This window comes from Sphaerodactylus townsendi, linkage group LG04, assembly GCF_021028975.2.
Source record: "Sphaerodactylus townsendi isolate TG3544 linkage group LG04, MPM_Stown_v2.3, whole genome shotgun sequence".
Classification (NCBI taxonomy): Eukaryota; Metazoa; Chordata; class Lepidosauria; order Squamata; family Sphaerodactylidae; genus Sphaerodactylus; species Sphaerodactylus townsendi.
Genome location: NC_059428.1, coordinates 8,106,055 through 8,121,172, shown reverse-complemented (window position 1 = coordinate 8,121,172; position 15,118 = coordinate 8,106,055). Strand labels below are relative to the sequence as shown.

The following is a 15,118-nucleotide window of genomic DNA, read 5'->3' as shown; positions in this document are numbered from 1 at the left end:
CTTGCCAATCTCTGCACACAGGAAAGTTCCTATAAGTCCAAGAGCACAAGAGTTTTGATACGTTCTTGGGAACCCTCCGTGGGACTTCAGAGTTGGCTTCCCCTGGGAGCTGCCCGCCCCTCGTGGTGTTGCTAAGCTGCAAACTTTGCCCGGTCCCAGAGGCCCGAATGCCCGGCAGGCCAGATCCCTGTTGCAGAACCGTCGTCTGTGGACAAGCGGTTGGTTGATGCCACAGTTGTTTTTTAAAATTTTGTTCTTTACATCTGCAACGTGCTCCTCAACACAATGTTTATTTCAGACTTTAAAACAGTGAGTCACCTTGTTGGGCCCAGGAGATGGCCCTGACCTAGAAAAAGCCCCAGGAACTGTCGGGGGTGGTGGTGGTGGTGCTGGCTACGGAAGGGCCGCAAATCCCTGAGGAATACAGGGACTTAGGGGAAGTATTTGAGTAGGGAGGATGTGATATCTTGCCGCCCCACTGCAAAATGGACTGTAAAATAGAATCGGTCTTGTGAGAGAAACTGCCGAAGGGGAGGTTGTATGCCATGAGCCCTCGGGAATCAAAAACCCTCCAGGAGTTCCTAGAAGGAATTTGGCTTGGGGCTTTATTCGACCCACGTCCTCTCCCTTAGTGGCTCCTGTGCTATTTTGGAAGAAGAAAGATGGGTCACTGCGAATACGTACTGACTATTGGGGTCTAAATGCGATCTCCATGGGCAACAAATACCCTTTGCCATTTATCAAGGACCTACTAAGGATCCTGTCCCAGGGAAGGATTTTCACCAAACTGGACTCGTGAGAAGCCAACTGCTAGGTCAGGATAGCAGAGGGGCAAGAATGAATTATGGCTTAGATACCTGCTATGGCCAGTTCAAGTATCTAGTGATGCCCTTCAGGCTGAGTGGGGTCCCAGGGGTATTCATGAATCTGATCAATGAAATAATGCACGACTTGCTTTTCTGGAGGGTATTTGGTGTATTTGGATGATGTTCTAATACATACTGAAACAATGGAAGAACATGTAAAAGTATTGCGGAAGGTGCTGAAAAGATTGATGGCTAATCAGTTGTATGTAAAATTATCAAAGTGTGAATTTCACCAGGACAAACTGGATTTCCAGGGGTATCGAGTGTCACATGAGGAGCCAGAGACGGACCCTAGCAAGGTCCAGGATGTTGTAGGATGGGAACCCCCGTGCACCCGTAGGCAGTTGCAGTCATTCTTGGGGTTTGCTAACTTTTATAAAATTGTATGTAAAGTGAATTAAAGGAGGTTGTTCACAACAATACAGAGTTCAAAGAATGGGGGAGGAGCCGAAGGAAGAGGGGGTCTACGGGGTGGGAGGGAAAGTTAGATGTACCCTCCACACTACAGACATGGCCAATTGGCCATGCTGGCAGGGACTGATGGGAATTGTAGTTCATGAACATCTGGAGTGCCATAGGTTCGCCACCACAGGACTAAGGTGTTGCAAGGGTGTAATGAAGTGATGTCAGCAGGGTATTTCGATTTTGTAGAACTACTGCATTTGGCCAGGAGAAAATTCTGGTGGTGCACCCTCCACAAGGATGTAGAAGCATATGTTAAAGGTTGCCCAGTGTGCGCCATGGCCAAGACAGTACGAGGGAAGCAACCGGGGCTACTCCAACCACTGGTGGTCCTGGGGACCCCCTAGCGGGTGATTTCAATGGATTTAATTACCAACCTAACCACCAGTAAGGGGGAAACAGTGATCCGTGTGGTAATGGACCTGCTTTCAAAACAAGCTCACTTCGTGCCATGCGCAGGGGTGCCCACAGCCCCAAAATTGGCTGAGATGTTCGTGGGGCAGGTCTACCAACTGCATTCGGTGCCAGATGAAATTATCTCAGACGGAGGAAGCCAGTTTGTGCCTGGGTTCTGAAGACCCTTTCTGAACTTGTTAGGGGTGGAGCAGGGGTGGTCGTCAGCAACCAAAGGAGCCATGGGTATTGGTCAGTCAGCCAATTACAAATCCATCTAATAGTAGCATTGTCTAGCCCACATTTCACTGGCTTATGTGTGAGAATATTGTGGGGCACCTTGTCAAAAGCTTTACTAAAATCATGGTATGCTATATTCACAGCATTCCCTTCATCTACCAAGCTTGTCACTCTGTAAAAAAAAAAGAGATAAGATTGGTCTGGCATGACTTGTGTTTCAGAAACCCATGCTGACTTTTTGTGATCACAGTATTCCCTTCTAAGTGCTGGCAGACCGTCTGTCTAACGATCTGCTCCAGAATCCTCCCTGGTATCGATGTCAGGCTGACTGGACAGTAATTATTAAGGTCCTACTTTTTCCCCTTTTTGAAGATGGGGATAACATTAGCCCTCCTCCAGTCCACCGGGACTTCTCCTGTTCTCCAGGAGTTCTCAAAGATTATAGCAAGTGGTTCTGAGATTACTTCTGCCAGTTCTTTTAATACCCTGGGATGCAGTTCATCAGGCCCTGGAGATTTGAATTAGTTTAAAGTAGCCAGATATTCCTGCACTACCTCGTTATTTATTTTGTGCTGAATTTCTCCTACTGTATCTTCTTAGCTCAGTTGAAAGTGTTTTTAGACAGCCATCCTGGTTTCCTGTGACACCTCCCATTTTTTCCTCCTCATTGGATCTGTTTGAAATTGTGCCCTCAAGATCTCACTTTTGAGAAACTCCCAGCCATCATGCATTCCCTTCTCTTTTAGTATTTTTGACCATGGGATCGCACCCAGTAGATTCCTAAGCTTACTGAAATCTTCTTTCTTAAAATCTAGAATGCGTGTATGACTATGCTTAGCATCCCCTTTCCACTGTATAACAAACTTCAGGAGAACATGATCACTCCCACCTAAGGATCCTACCACTTCCACTCCACTAATCAGGTCGTCATTATTGGTTAGGAGCAGATCTAAAATAGCCGTTCCCCTTGTTGCTTCTTCCACCTTCTGGACCATGAAATTGTCTGCAAGGCAAGTGAGAAATCTGTTGGACCTGATTGTCATGGAAGCGTTTGACTCCCAGCAAATATCTGGATAATTGAAATCTCCCATTATTACTACTATTACTTTCCTTTCTGAAAGTTTGGTTATCTGTATCATCTTCAGACTGGCATGGGGGTCTATTATAGATCAGTGTTGTTTCTCTCCCCCTTAATTTTTACCCAAATGCTCTCAACCTGGCTTGCAGGATTTAAGTCACAGACCTGCTCACAGCTGTAATAATCTTTTACGTATAATGCTACTCCTCCTCCTTTCCTATTTGATCTGTTTCTCTGAAATAGGTTATACCCTTCAGTTTTTATGTTCCAGGCTGACTGGACGGTAATTATTAGGGTCCTCCTAGTTATCAGTGCGTGAAGCCATAAAGTAAAGATCAAGGAAAGAATGCCGCAGAATGGCAGTGGTAACAGATAGCAGGCTGGTTACACAGATCTTGTAACAATTACATGGAGTTGGGAATGCATCTCAATGACCCAGATACAATCCCCCTGACACACAGATTGCTGGCAGCCCCTGGAGTTTGCCTAGACATCAGAGGAAGCAAATTCACAATTATTACTCCTTGAGCGCATTTGGCTGCCAAGATCTTCCCCAAGGAGCCATCTGTGATCAACACAATTAGCAGGATTCCTGCAACGGAGCTCCCAGAGGGCCAGATCTAAGTCTTTCCATGGGATTCATATGGACACATAAATGCTCTGGTGCATCTAGGTGGGGGGAGTCACGTGGAAAGAGAACAGAAGTCTACTTCGGCACTCTGGCAGTGCTCACCGCAGAGTGGATGGGGGGAACCAAGGTAAACCGGATTGCATGTAGGGATGCCATTTTGTACAGTAGAAGAGGAGGAGGAGGAGGAGTTATACCCTGCTTTTCTCAGCCATAATTAATCTCTTACAATCACCTTCCCTTCCCCTCCCCACAACAGACACCCACAACAGACACCTTGTGAGGTAAGTGGGGCAGAGAGAGTTCTGAGAAAACTGACTGGTCACCTGGCATGCTTCATGTGGAGGAACGGGGAAACAAACCCGGTTCTCCAGATTAAAATCCACTGATCATGTGGAAGAGCAGGGAATCAAACCTGTTTCTCCAGATTAGAGTCAACTGTTCTTAACTAGTACCTCACACCTCAAGGGCTTGCAGTGTGTGGGGGTGGGAGATAAGTGTGCCTTTGGCTTTGCGAGTAGCAGAGTGCTGGACTAGATGGACTCTGGTCTGATCCAGCTGGCTTGTTCTTATGTTGTTGTGTTTGGGCACCGATCATATCCCTAGTGGTGATTTGGCAGCTTCTGTTGAGAATCAAACCACTGGGAGGGGAGGAGCAGCTGGATCTTCTCTGCTTGCAGCAAGTCGTGGTCCAGACCTTGGAGGACCCTCCGCTGAAGAGAGGGGCCTTTGGAGCCGAGGGGGACCCTTCTCTGCCTGACTCTCTGAAGAGCTGTTGCCTGCCTGGTACCTTTCGTAGGTTTATATGCCTGTAAATTGTGCACAATTAAGAGGGGGGGGTCCTATGTTGGTATATTCGATGGGACTCACTTCCAAGAAAATGTTCTGAAGATTTCAGTGTATGAGAGATTGTGGTGGGACGTCACCCCTGGGATGGAGAGCCATGACCAGTCCCCAGGCAAAGACCCCCATGCCCACCCACCCCAGATCCAACTTGAGCGTCTTTCCATAGTTAGAGTGTGTGAGTTGGATTGGGAACCGGGGCACTTGTGAATTTTGTCGTGGCTCAGCTGTATTCTCACTGCCACCATCTGACCAGTCCTCGTCCACCTTAGCCCCCTGCTCTCACCTGCCCTGCCTGAGAGAGAGTGCGACCAGGGGTGTACCTAGGCAAACTGGCGCCCGGGGACAAAACCTGAGTTTGCCCCCCCCCCCGCCTGGCGTATGGGTGCTCCCCCTCCTCCACCATGACCATGACAATGATTTTTTGTACCAGCTCACAAAACACCTCCCACTCCCAGCAAAACATACATGGCTCTCTCCCCACCAACTCTTTTCCTAATTTCCTAATCACAACAACCCTATGAGGTAGGTTGTTAGCCTGAGCAACAACTCCAAGCCAGTGCAAGTCGGTATTAAGCATGTAAATCTCTCACAAATCACCTCCAGTGGAATCCACCCCCAAACAGCATCGCTTTCAATGATGTTTAAACTAGGGAGCTCAGATTCTTCTTTTAAATCTACCTTAAAGGGAGAATCTGGGGTCCCTGGTCAAAACAAAATTGAAAGTGATGCTGTTTGGGGGTGGATTCTCCCCCGCCCTGAAACAGCATCACTTTTGAGGGTTGGAGATTCAGATGAAACAAACAGCAGATTTGGCTGGAATCTGGGCAAATTTGGGCACATTCGGACAAAAATTGTCCAATTATGTCCTGCCCAAATATGAACAAATCTGAATGCAAGATATTTGGGTTGGGGGGGGGGGTATTTTTGGTGTTTTTTTCGGCCTGCAGGGAGCGCATTTTTAAAACTAGCGGCACCATGATTTCAGGGCATCATCAAGAGACTGCCCTGATGATACCACCTGAGTTTTGCGATGTTTGGTTCAGGGGAAGCAAAGTTATGGATGCCCAAATGGAATGCCCCCATCCGCATTGTTTTCAATGGGAGCTAACCTGAGATGGGGGCTACCCATTTGAGGGACCATAAATTTGGTCCGATTGAACATAACTTCACCAAACTTGGGTGGCATCATAAGAATAGTTAACAGATGATACCCTGAAATTTTGGTGTCCCTAGCTTTAAACATACATCCCTTCCAGGCACCCCAAGAAATTTGCCCAAGATTCTTCGTTTTGCAGTGACTTTGCTCCATTGTAGCTAATGAGGAATTTCTGAGGCAGGCTGCAAATTTTTGGGGCCCATAAAATTGAACCCCCAGAAGCAAAGGTCTCCAAACCTGGATGATATTACCAGGAGGCCCTCCTGGAGCCACCCTGAAAGTCTGGTGCCTCTATCTTCAAAAATGTGCAGCCTGCCTACACACTCAGAAATTCCCCATTGGCTACAATGGAGCAAAGTCACTGCAAAACAAAGAATCTTGGGCAAATTTCTTGAGGTGCCTGGAAGGGGTGTATTTTTAAAGCTAGGGACACCAAAATTTCAGGATATCATCTGTTAACTATTCTTATGATGCCATCCAAGTTTGGTGAAGTTATGTTCAGGGGGACCAAAGTTATGGTCCCTCAAATGGGTAGCGCCCATTTCCTGTTAGCTCCCATTGAAAACAATGGGAATGTGGGCACCCCCTTTGGGGGTCCATAACTTTGCTGCCCCTGAACCAAACATCACCAAATTTGGGTGGTATCATCAGGACAGTCTCTGGATGGTACCCTGAAATTTTGGTGTTGCTAGCCTTAAAAATGCGTGAAAAAACACTTTAAAACTTTAAAAACACACAAACGACCCTGAAATGTTGGCGCCCCCCATGTGACCAAATGGGGGGCGCCCGGGGACATAGGGTACCCCCTGCCCCTAGGCAGGAACGCCACTGAGTGCGACAAAACAGAATGAAGGATCCCGGCCAATGTGCACTCTTTCGAAGGCATCACGGATCTTTCCTCTCTCAGTGAGGTCAGCCCCCTGTCTGGAAATGGCGTAGGAGCATTGCGCTGGGAAGACATCTGGCCACGCGGACACAGGAGGTTGCGTTGGGCTGAATGAGACCCTTGGTCCATAAAGGTCAGTGTCATCTACTTAGGGGGGGGAGGGTCCTTTTAATTAGAGATCCCGGGGACGGAACCTGGGACCTTTTGCATGCCAAGCAGAGGTTCTTCTACGGAGCCACCCCCACCCCCAAAACACACATAGAACCATAGAGTTGGAAGGGACCTCCAGGGCCAGCTAGGCCAGCCATTCCCAAACTCTATGCTGGGCCATACTATTGTGCCATTGGAAATAAACCCAACAACTGTATGATGCTTCTAGGAGCTCTGAGCCCAAATCTATTACGGAGTCTGTCGAGTGTATCTCTGTATGGATCACTGCTCCGGCGGCTTCTTTGCACTGGCTGTGATTCATTCCCTCCTGCTGCAGAATCTCAGCAGAATTACTATTCCTGAGAAAACGTTTCTGTCTGCCTGGCTCCCTTCCTGCCTTCCAGTTAAGGGGCTTGCTCAAAAGATCGGTCCTAGCCTAGAGGAGCAAGTATTCCTCAGGACTGAACGCACAACAAGGATTTTGAAGGCAACACACTTTTAGTTCAGGGGTGTGTGCGCGTGTGCGTGCGTGCGCCTCAGCTATTAGGAGTTTGGGAAACGCTGATCTAGTCCAGCCCCCCACCCAATGTGGGAAATCCACAGGAACCTCCCTTCCACACACCCAGGGACCCCTGCCCCACGCCCAGGAGACTGCAAAAAACACCCTCTGGGATCTCTCTGGCCAATCTGGCCCAGGGAAAAACCCCTTCCTGCCCCCCAAAAAGGTGATCAGCGTCCCCCTGGGCAGGTGAGAAAGGGTCAAGCGCAGACTCATCCCTTCCTGCCCCTCCTGTCCTTACCTTGACAGATTCGCAGCATCAGCATTGCTGCCTGGGGGCTCTTCAGCCTCTGCCCCCAAACCTCCCAGGAAGGAGAGCCCCCCCCATCCCGAGGTAGCCTGTCCCACTGAGGAGTTGCTCTGACTGTCCGGAAGTTCTTCTTAGTGCTTAGCTGGAAACTCTTTGGATTCAGTTTCAGTCCCTCGGTCCATGAAGCCCCTGGCACTGAACGAGACCCTACTCAGTGTCCCCTACTCTCCGGGGGCTCCGGCTAAGTTCTTCCACTCCACCCACCAACAGGTCCTTTCCACTGGAGGCGCTGCCTGCCGGGGATTGAGGCTGGGGCCTCCTGCGTGCGAAACTGCACCACTGAGCTACGACGGCCCCTCCCGACCCCCCTGTGCCTGCCTTCCCTTTCCAGACCCCCTGATGCCAGAGCCGGGATGCCCCCTCTGAATGCCAGCTGGACCCCCTCGCACCCCTCCTCCTTTCTGCTGGGGGGCATCCCAGGGCTAGAGCGGGTGCAGGGCTGGATCGCCGTCCCGTTGTGCGTCATGTACGTTGCTGCAACGCTGGGAAATTGCACCCTTCTCTACATCGTCAAGGTGGAGCCCGGCCTGCATGAGCCCATGTACCTCTTCCTGGCCATGCTGGCCGTCACCGACCTGCTCCTGGCCACCTCCACTGTGCCCAAAATGCTGGCTGTCTTCTGGCTGGGCTCCGGAGCCATTGGCTTCCACATCTGCCTGGCCCAGATGTTCTTCATACATGCTTTCTCGTCCGTCGAGTCTGGCGTGCTGATGGCCATGGCTCTGGACCGCTACGTGGCCATTTGCTTCCCCCTCCGGCACTCTGCCGTCCTCTCCTTGCCGGTGATTGTGAGGTTGGGCGGCCTCATCCTGCTGCGTGGCGTGATCCTCGTCAGCCCCTTCTGCTTCCTGGCCCACCGGCTGCCCTACTGTGGCCACCGCTTCATTGCCCACGCCTACTGTGAACACATGGCGGTGGTGAAGCTGGCTTGCGGGGATGCCCGAGTCAACACGGCTTACGGCCTCTTCGTGGCTTTTGTCGTCGTTGGCTTCGACGTCTTCATCATCGCCACATCCTATGCCATGATCCTCAAGGCTGTGTTGATGCTCCCCTCCAGCGAGGCACGGGTCAAGGCCTTTGGGACCTGCGCCTCCCATGTCTGTATCCTCCTCTCCTTCTACATTCCTGGTCTCTTTACGTTCCTCACGCACCGGTTTGGTCATGATGTTCCCCACCATGTCCATATCATGGTGGCCATACTCTACCTTCTGGTCCCGCCCACTTTGAACCCCATTGTGTATGGGGCCAAAACCAAGACCATCAGGGATAGAGTTCTTACCGTGTTCCTTATTCCAGGAGAGCGGGGGCAGCTCTTATGCCATAAGAGGGCTTTGGTCTTTGACCAGTAATTCACAGGTGGTCCCTGGCCCTACAGAAGTTAGGCCAACCTCAACCAGGGCCCTGCCCCAGTCTGGTCGAACGCTCTGCCTAGTGGAACCAGGACCCCGAGGGGATCTGATGCACTTCCGCAGGGCCTGTCAGACAGAGCTGTCCCACCAGGAATATGGTTACAATGCAACACAACAACCTTTATTAGGCATATTAAAATAGGCTCCAGAGCGTTACAGACATTTCTGAAGTACAAATCAAAAGTACATTCAAAACACAGACAGATAAACTGTATCTAGCATTGGACGTTACTTAGAAAGTTCTGTCACTTGTAAAAGAAATTTTGCTACTTTTTCTGTGTTATTTAACAAAAGCTCCACAACAGAGTTGTCAGAGTCTCTTTCAGATTTGTCTAAGACCAGCCCAGGAGAGAAATTCCTAATGCCCACATACCTCGGACAGTCATGTGTAATGTGAGCAAGAGTCTCCACTTGGTTTTTACAGTGTGGACAGACCCGATCCTGGAGAGGGACAGATAGGTAGCGACCCTTTGTAATGGCCGATGGAAAAGTATTGCATCTGGCCTTTGCAATAATCCATCTCTGCTGGGGTTCAGTTAACAGTTCAAGATATTTGGCTATGTGCCCCTGTTCTGGTGCTATTCCGACAGAAAGGGGTGAGCATGATTTATTTGCTTGCCCCAACAAGATATGCTATAAGGAATATGGTTGAGACGACCATAGTTCCCTCTGACCGCCCCCTCCCATTTCCATCGAATTGATCAGTGATAACCCCCACAGGATTGGATGTTTATTTATTTTTTTGACATCTTGGAAAATTGGTAATTAGTAAATGGTTAGAATGTTTTGATGCCAGTTGGCTCTGTTTTCAAATGTATGTTGTGAGTCACCCCAAGCCCGGAAGGGGAGGTGCGGCCTATTAAATCCTAATAAATAAATATATAACTGCCTGCCTGGCAGGGCCCAGTTACTATGTAGAATTTTAAAAAAGAAAACACCATACCCGGGAGTGGCAAGCACAAATGAAATACAAATACAACCCACCCCCTGATGCATACAAGAAGACAACCAATAAATATTTAGGAAATTTATAATAAAGTGCCACAATGCAATAAAAACAATAATCACCTATTATATATAAATTACCATAGAACTCAGAAGAAAAGCACATCTCAATCCAAGACAAGTTCTCTTAATATTCTAATCTCTTTCTGAACAAGATGCTGAGAATCAAGTATAATTAGTCCAATTGGCTTCCAGAGTCTTGTTTACAATTGGACTAATTATACTTGACTCTTGGTACGCAGAGTTTCCCAAATTCAGTTCAGGAAGAGCTACATTTAGTTATGGATGTCTCCTGAGGAATATGAAAGCCACGGGAGGAGAGCGATCTATCATGCATATGTACTTCAACATATGAACTGTCTGGGACTGTATCAGATTTATCTTTTCTGGACCTAGTAACAGGAAGAAGCAAACACACAGACCCTGAAAATTGCTGGATTCAGACCACTGGTGTGCCCAGGTCACTACTAGGTACTCTGGTGGCAGCTCCTCAGGGTCTCTCACAGCATCAGCCACGTAATTGTCGTGACCCTCTAATTTCTTAGCCTGGGTCCTGCCATATTCCTAGCTACTGAGAGCTTCCTGCTCAAACGGCCTGGGAAAGTTTGCTTGTGGTATGCACTGTTATCTCTTGCAGCTGCACGGGAGGTAGAGTGAAACCCCCTCTCCTTGGTTGTTATCAATGTCTGAGGAATGTATGGCCTTTGGAATGTATTGGCCTTTGATTCTGCTGCTTTTAAGTACTGGTAGCCAAGCTTTGTTAATTCTCCGAGTCTCTTCTTTCCTGTTGAAGTTGTCTTGGTGTTTATGAATTTCAATGGCCTCTCTGTGCAGTCTGACAAAGTAACCTTCTGAATGGTCCAGAATTTCAGTGTTTTCAAATAAAATGTTACGTCCAGTTTTGTTTAAGACATGTTCTGCAACTGCAGATTTCTCCAGTTCTCTGATTTTTTCTTTAAATTGTTCAGTCTTCATGATTACTGTCGCATTCCCCTTGACTGCTGGAAGTATGATGATTGCTGGATCTGAGCTGAGAAAATCCACCAGAACCAGTTGAATCCGGCCGTGAAAGCCTTTGACAATAAATCAGGTCTTTGTTCACAACCGGTGGACATGACATAAGCTGGGCAGCGATTGGCCAATCCAGGGGCATAATGCCCATTGGGCAAAGTGCGCAGTTGCCCAAGGCGACCCCTTGTGGCAGGGACTAAAAATGCAGGGTTCGTTTGTGGGGTTTTTTGGTATTTTAGTGGGTTTTCCGTTTTTGGCCTGCAGGAGGAGCAGTTTTTAGGCTAGCAACACCAAAATTTCACTGATGTTTTGGGAGACTCTCCTGATGCTATCACCCAGGTTTGGTAAGGTTTGGTTCAAGGGGTCCAAAGTTATGGACTCCCAAAGGGGGTGCCCCATCCCCCATTGTTTCCAATGGGAGCTAATAGGAGATGGGGGCTACAACTTTGAGGGTCAATAACTTTGGACCCCCTGAACCAAACTTCACCAAACCTACGTGGTATCATTAGGAGAGTCTGCTAAAGATACCCTGAAAGTTTGGTGCTGCTAGCTTAACAATTGCACCCCTGACAGCAGGCACCCCCTCCCAAATTTCCCCAGATTTTCCTTTTAAATTCCCCCCTTTGGCATGGATTTAAAGGGAGAATCTGTGGTCCCCAGTTTAAACATTGAAAGTGATGCTGTTTCAGGGTGGGGGATAATCCACCCCAAAACTGCATCACTTTCAATGTTGTTTAACTAGGGACCCCAGATTCTTCCTTTAAGGAGGATTTAAAAGGAGAATCTGGGCTCCCTCGTTTAAACACCATTGAAAGTGATGCTGTTTGGGGGTGGATTCCAGCATCACTTGTTTAAACTAGGGAGCCCAGATTCTCCTTTCAAATCCACCTTAAAGGGAGAATCTGAGGTCTCCAGTTTAAATAACATTGAAAGTGATGCTGTTTCCCCCAATTGGGGGGACTGGATACAACACCATAAAATGTTTTCATAGCAGTAATAAAACATTTTGAAAGCATTTTGAAAATGTTTTCCAAAAAAATTATTTCTGCTGTGTGGCATGGCCCATTGCTGTGTTCAGATTTGTGAGTGGGGGGATGTTCTATAACGTGATGGTGACTTTGAAACGACCTGGTGTAAAAAATCATTGCTTGGTCACGGTGGGGGAGGGCGGCTGCCCATGGGGGAACGCCAAACTCCAGTTTGCCTAGATACACCACTGGGCGTAGCTACAAAGGGGCTGGGTGTGTGTGTGTTGCACCAGGCACGTGCCTGGGGGGAGAATCAAACTCAGGTTTTGCCCAGGGCTCCAGTTTGCCTAGTTACGCCACTGGGCCAGTCACAGAATCATGGAGTTAGAAAAGATTATCAGGGCCATCCAGTCCAACCCCCTGTGTCATGTGGACAAATACTTAATTAGCAGAGTTAATGCAATAATGAGGCAGAAAGCAGTTGCTTTACTGAAATAAATTTTAACTACTACAGGGTAGGGAAACTTGGAAGAAAAACAATAAACATCTTTCTTACTAGCTAGCACCAACAGCCAGCTTGCTGCTTAGACTATTACATGGCTACTAAGCTATGGATAGAGTGAACTGACCTGACCACGTGCAGAGTGCAACACAAAGAAGATATATCTGAAGCCTCCGTGCAGACCTGCATGTAGCCCACCCAACCAATAGGTATCAATTACCTGGTCACTGACTTCTGACCTCACTAACTAATTAGCATGCAACAATTAACTCCTTCATTGCTGGATTGTGTGACTGGCGCTTGCCAAATCCCATCACCCTGCCACGCAGAAAGACACCATCAAAGCACTCTCGACATATGTTCATCCAGCCTCTGTTTAAAAACCTCTGAATAAGGAGACTCCACCACCCTCCGAGGTAGAGCATTCCACTGTCGAACAGCCCTGACGGTCAGGAAGTTCCTCCTAATGTTATGGGTGGAATCTCTTTTTCTGCATCTTGAACCCATGACTCCTGGTCCTGGTCTCTGGAGTAGCAGAAAACAAGCTTGCTCCCTCACCAACATGACATCCCTTCAAAAATCTAAACATGGCTATCATCGTGTCACCTCTTCTCCAGACTAAACATCTCCAGCTCCCTAAGTCTCTCCTGGTAGGGCATGGATTCCAGACCTTGGACCATTTTGGTCGCCCTCCTCTGGACCCGTTCCAGCTTGTCAATGTCCTTCTTGAATTGCACTGCCCAGAACTGTACACAATACTTCCGGTGAGGCCTAACCAAGGCAGAATAGAGAGGCATCTGGAGACACTATACTCAGTGGGGGGATTCAGCTGGTTCGCCCCACTTCAGCAGAACCGGTTGTTAAAATGGTGCTTGTAATTGTTGAATTATTTGAATCCCACCACTGACTATACTGCTACTGATACAGCCCAGAATCGCATTGGCTTTCTTGGCTGCTGCATCGCACTGCTGACTCGCGTTCCCTTTGAGGTCTACGAAGACTCCCAGAGCCCGGCTCTCCTCTGGGCAGGGGGCGGCGCAGCCCAAGCTGGGGGGATGGGCGGCTCAAGCCAGCGAGCCCGGCCACCAGGAGGCTCCTTCCCGGAAGAAGGAGGAGGTCTTTCCCCCTCCTTGGAGACCCCTCCTGGCAGCCTCAGCCGGGGGCGCGGAAACGGGTTCGAGTCCCCTTTGCAGGTAACCGGCGGGAGGGGAAACGGGCGCCCCCTCTGCAGAGGAGGAGGAGGAGGAGGGAGGGAGGGAGGAAGTCCGAGGAAGGCTGAAGGGGGAGGAGTCCGGTTTCCTAGAGGGGCCTCGAACGAGGAGCGGCGGCCGGGCAGTGCGGCTAGAGCGGCCGGCCGAGGCGCAGGTGAGCAGCCCAGGTAAGAACACCTGTCTGGTCCAAGGGGCCCCCACTGCTTGGAAGAGAGAGAGGGAGGGAGGGAGGGAGGGAGGGAGGGGGGACTCGCCCTGCCCCCCCCCGAGCCCCGGGGGCGCCCCTGAGACCCTCTGGCCGGGACCCTCCCCGCGCTCTGGGCCTCCGGAGGCTGCGCGGCCCCTCGTGGGGCGCCTGACTGGGGCCATCGTGGGGGTCGGGACTGGGGCCCCCCTTCCCGCTCCCCTCCGGGAGGGGGGGTGTCTCTTCTCGACTCCTGACGGCGGAGGGTCTCTCTCTCCCTGGCCGACCCCTGCCGCGGAGCCCCCCCCCCCGCCCCCTCCCGTGGCCGTGGCTGGAGTCGGACCTTCGCCATCCGGCCCCCCGGCCCTCCTCTGGCCAGACTCTGGAACCCCCCGGGCCCCTCGGGAAGGAGGCGGGGGCTGGACCCGGGGGTAGTGGTGGTGGGGGGGCCTCCCAGATCAGCTACCAACCCTGGAAGCGCTCTGCAAAAAGAGGGGCTAGCCCTCGCTTAGGAAAGGCTGCTTCTTCTGCCGCCTCCGGGGGGGGGGGGGGGGGGGGGCTGGGAAAGCCCAGCTGGATCAAAAGACCCCCCAGATTGAAAAGCTCTGAATGAGCCTCCCGGGCAGGCAGAGCACGGAAAGAGGGAGGCTGGAGGAGGGGTTTGCCAGGAGAGCAGCAAGGCAAAGGGCGCCTTCGAAGGACCGACCCCCGAGCCAAAAGCTGCCCTGCAAAGGTCTTGTCTTCACTCGTGATTTGCTGCTCAGACTGGTGCCCTGCTGAGATTCCTCTCCTGCGCAGCTCCTGGAAGGACAAACTGGGGGCCCTTCAGAGTCCCCTGGATTCCAGACTCTTTAACCTCCTTCCCCTGCAGATGCATCCAGATGTGGCCTCTAACTCCACACCCGTCACTCTTGGCTTTGCAGGAGGTCACAGACCTGACAGGGGCCTTCACAGGTGAATCTGGCCCAGGTGTGAGGCGACAGGTGCCGGTGGAAGGCTCTTTGCAGAGGACAGGAGGATGAGGGGAGAGCCAGACCCGACTGCCCCCAAATCCAGGGGAGGCCTGGATGTCCCCAAGGCTGGGAGCAGAAGGGAACTGCAAGAAGGGAGGATGCAGGAGAGCCCGGGAGACCAGGGCGTCCTCCCTCCAGGTGCACGTGGCAGCACTTCCGGAACTTCTCCTTCCGGGAGGCGGAGGGGCCCTGAGAGGTGTGCAGCCGACTCCACCACCTTTGCTGCCAGTGGCTGAAGCCA

At 50.5% G+C, this 15,118-nt stretch overlaps 1 protein-coding gene across 1 annotated transcript; it reads left to right on the top strand.

Annotated features, from left to right (window-relative positions):
* The first annotated feature begins 7,927 nt into the window (after nt 1-7,927).
* Nucleotides 7,928-8,923, top strand: LOC125431226 (olfactory receptor 52R1). The gene has a single exon (XM_048493986.1). It carries the CDS (start codon nt 7,928-7,930, stop codon nt 8,921-8,923), a length of 996 nt encoding a protein of 331 aa, XP_048349943.1.
* Nucleotides 8,924-15,118: the final 6,195 nt, after the last annotated feature.

Bases quoted from the DNA above. Each gene is read 5' to 3' on its own strand.
- LOC125431226 (XM_048493986.1), top strand. From the start codon at position 7,928: ATGCCCCCTCTGAATGCCAGCTGGACCCCCTCGCACCCCTCCTCCTTT.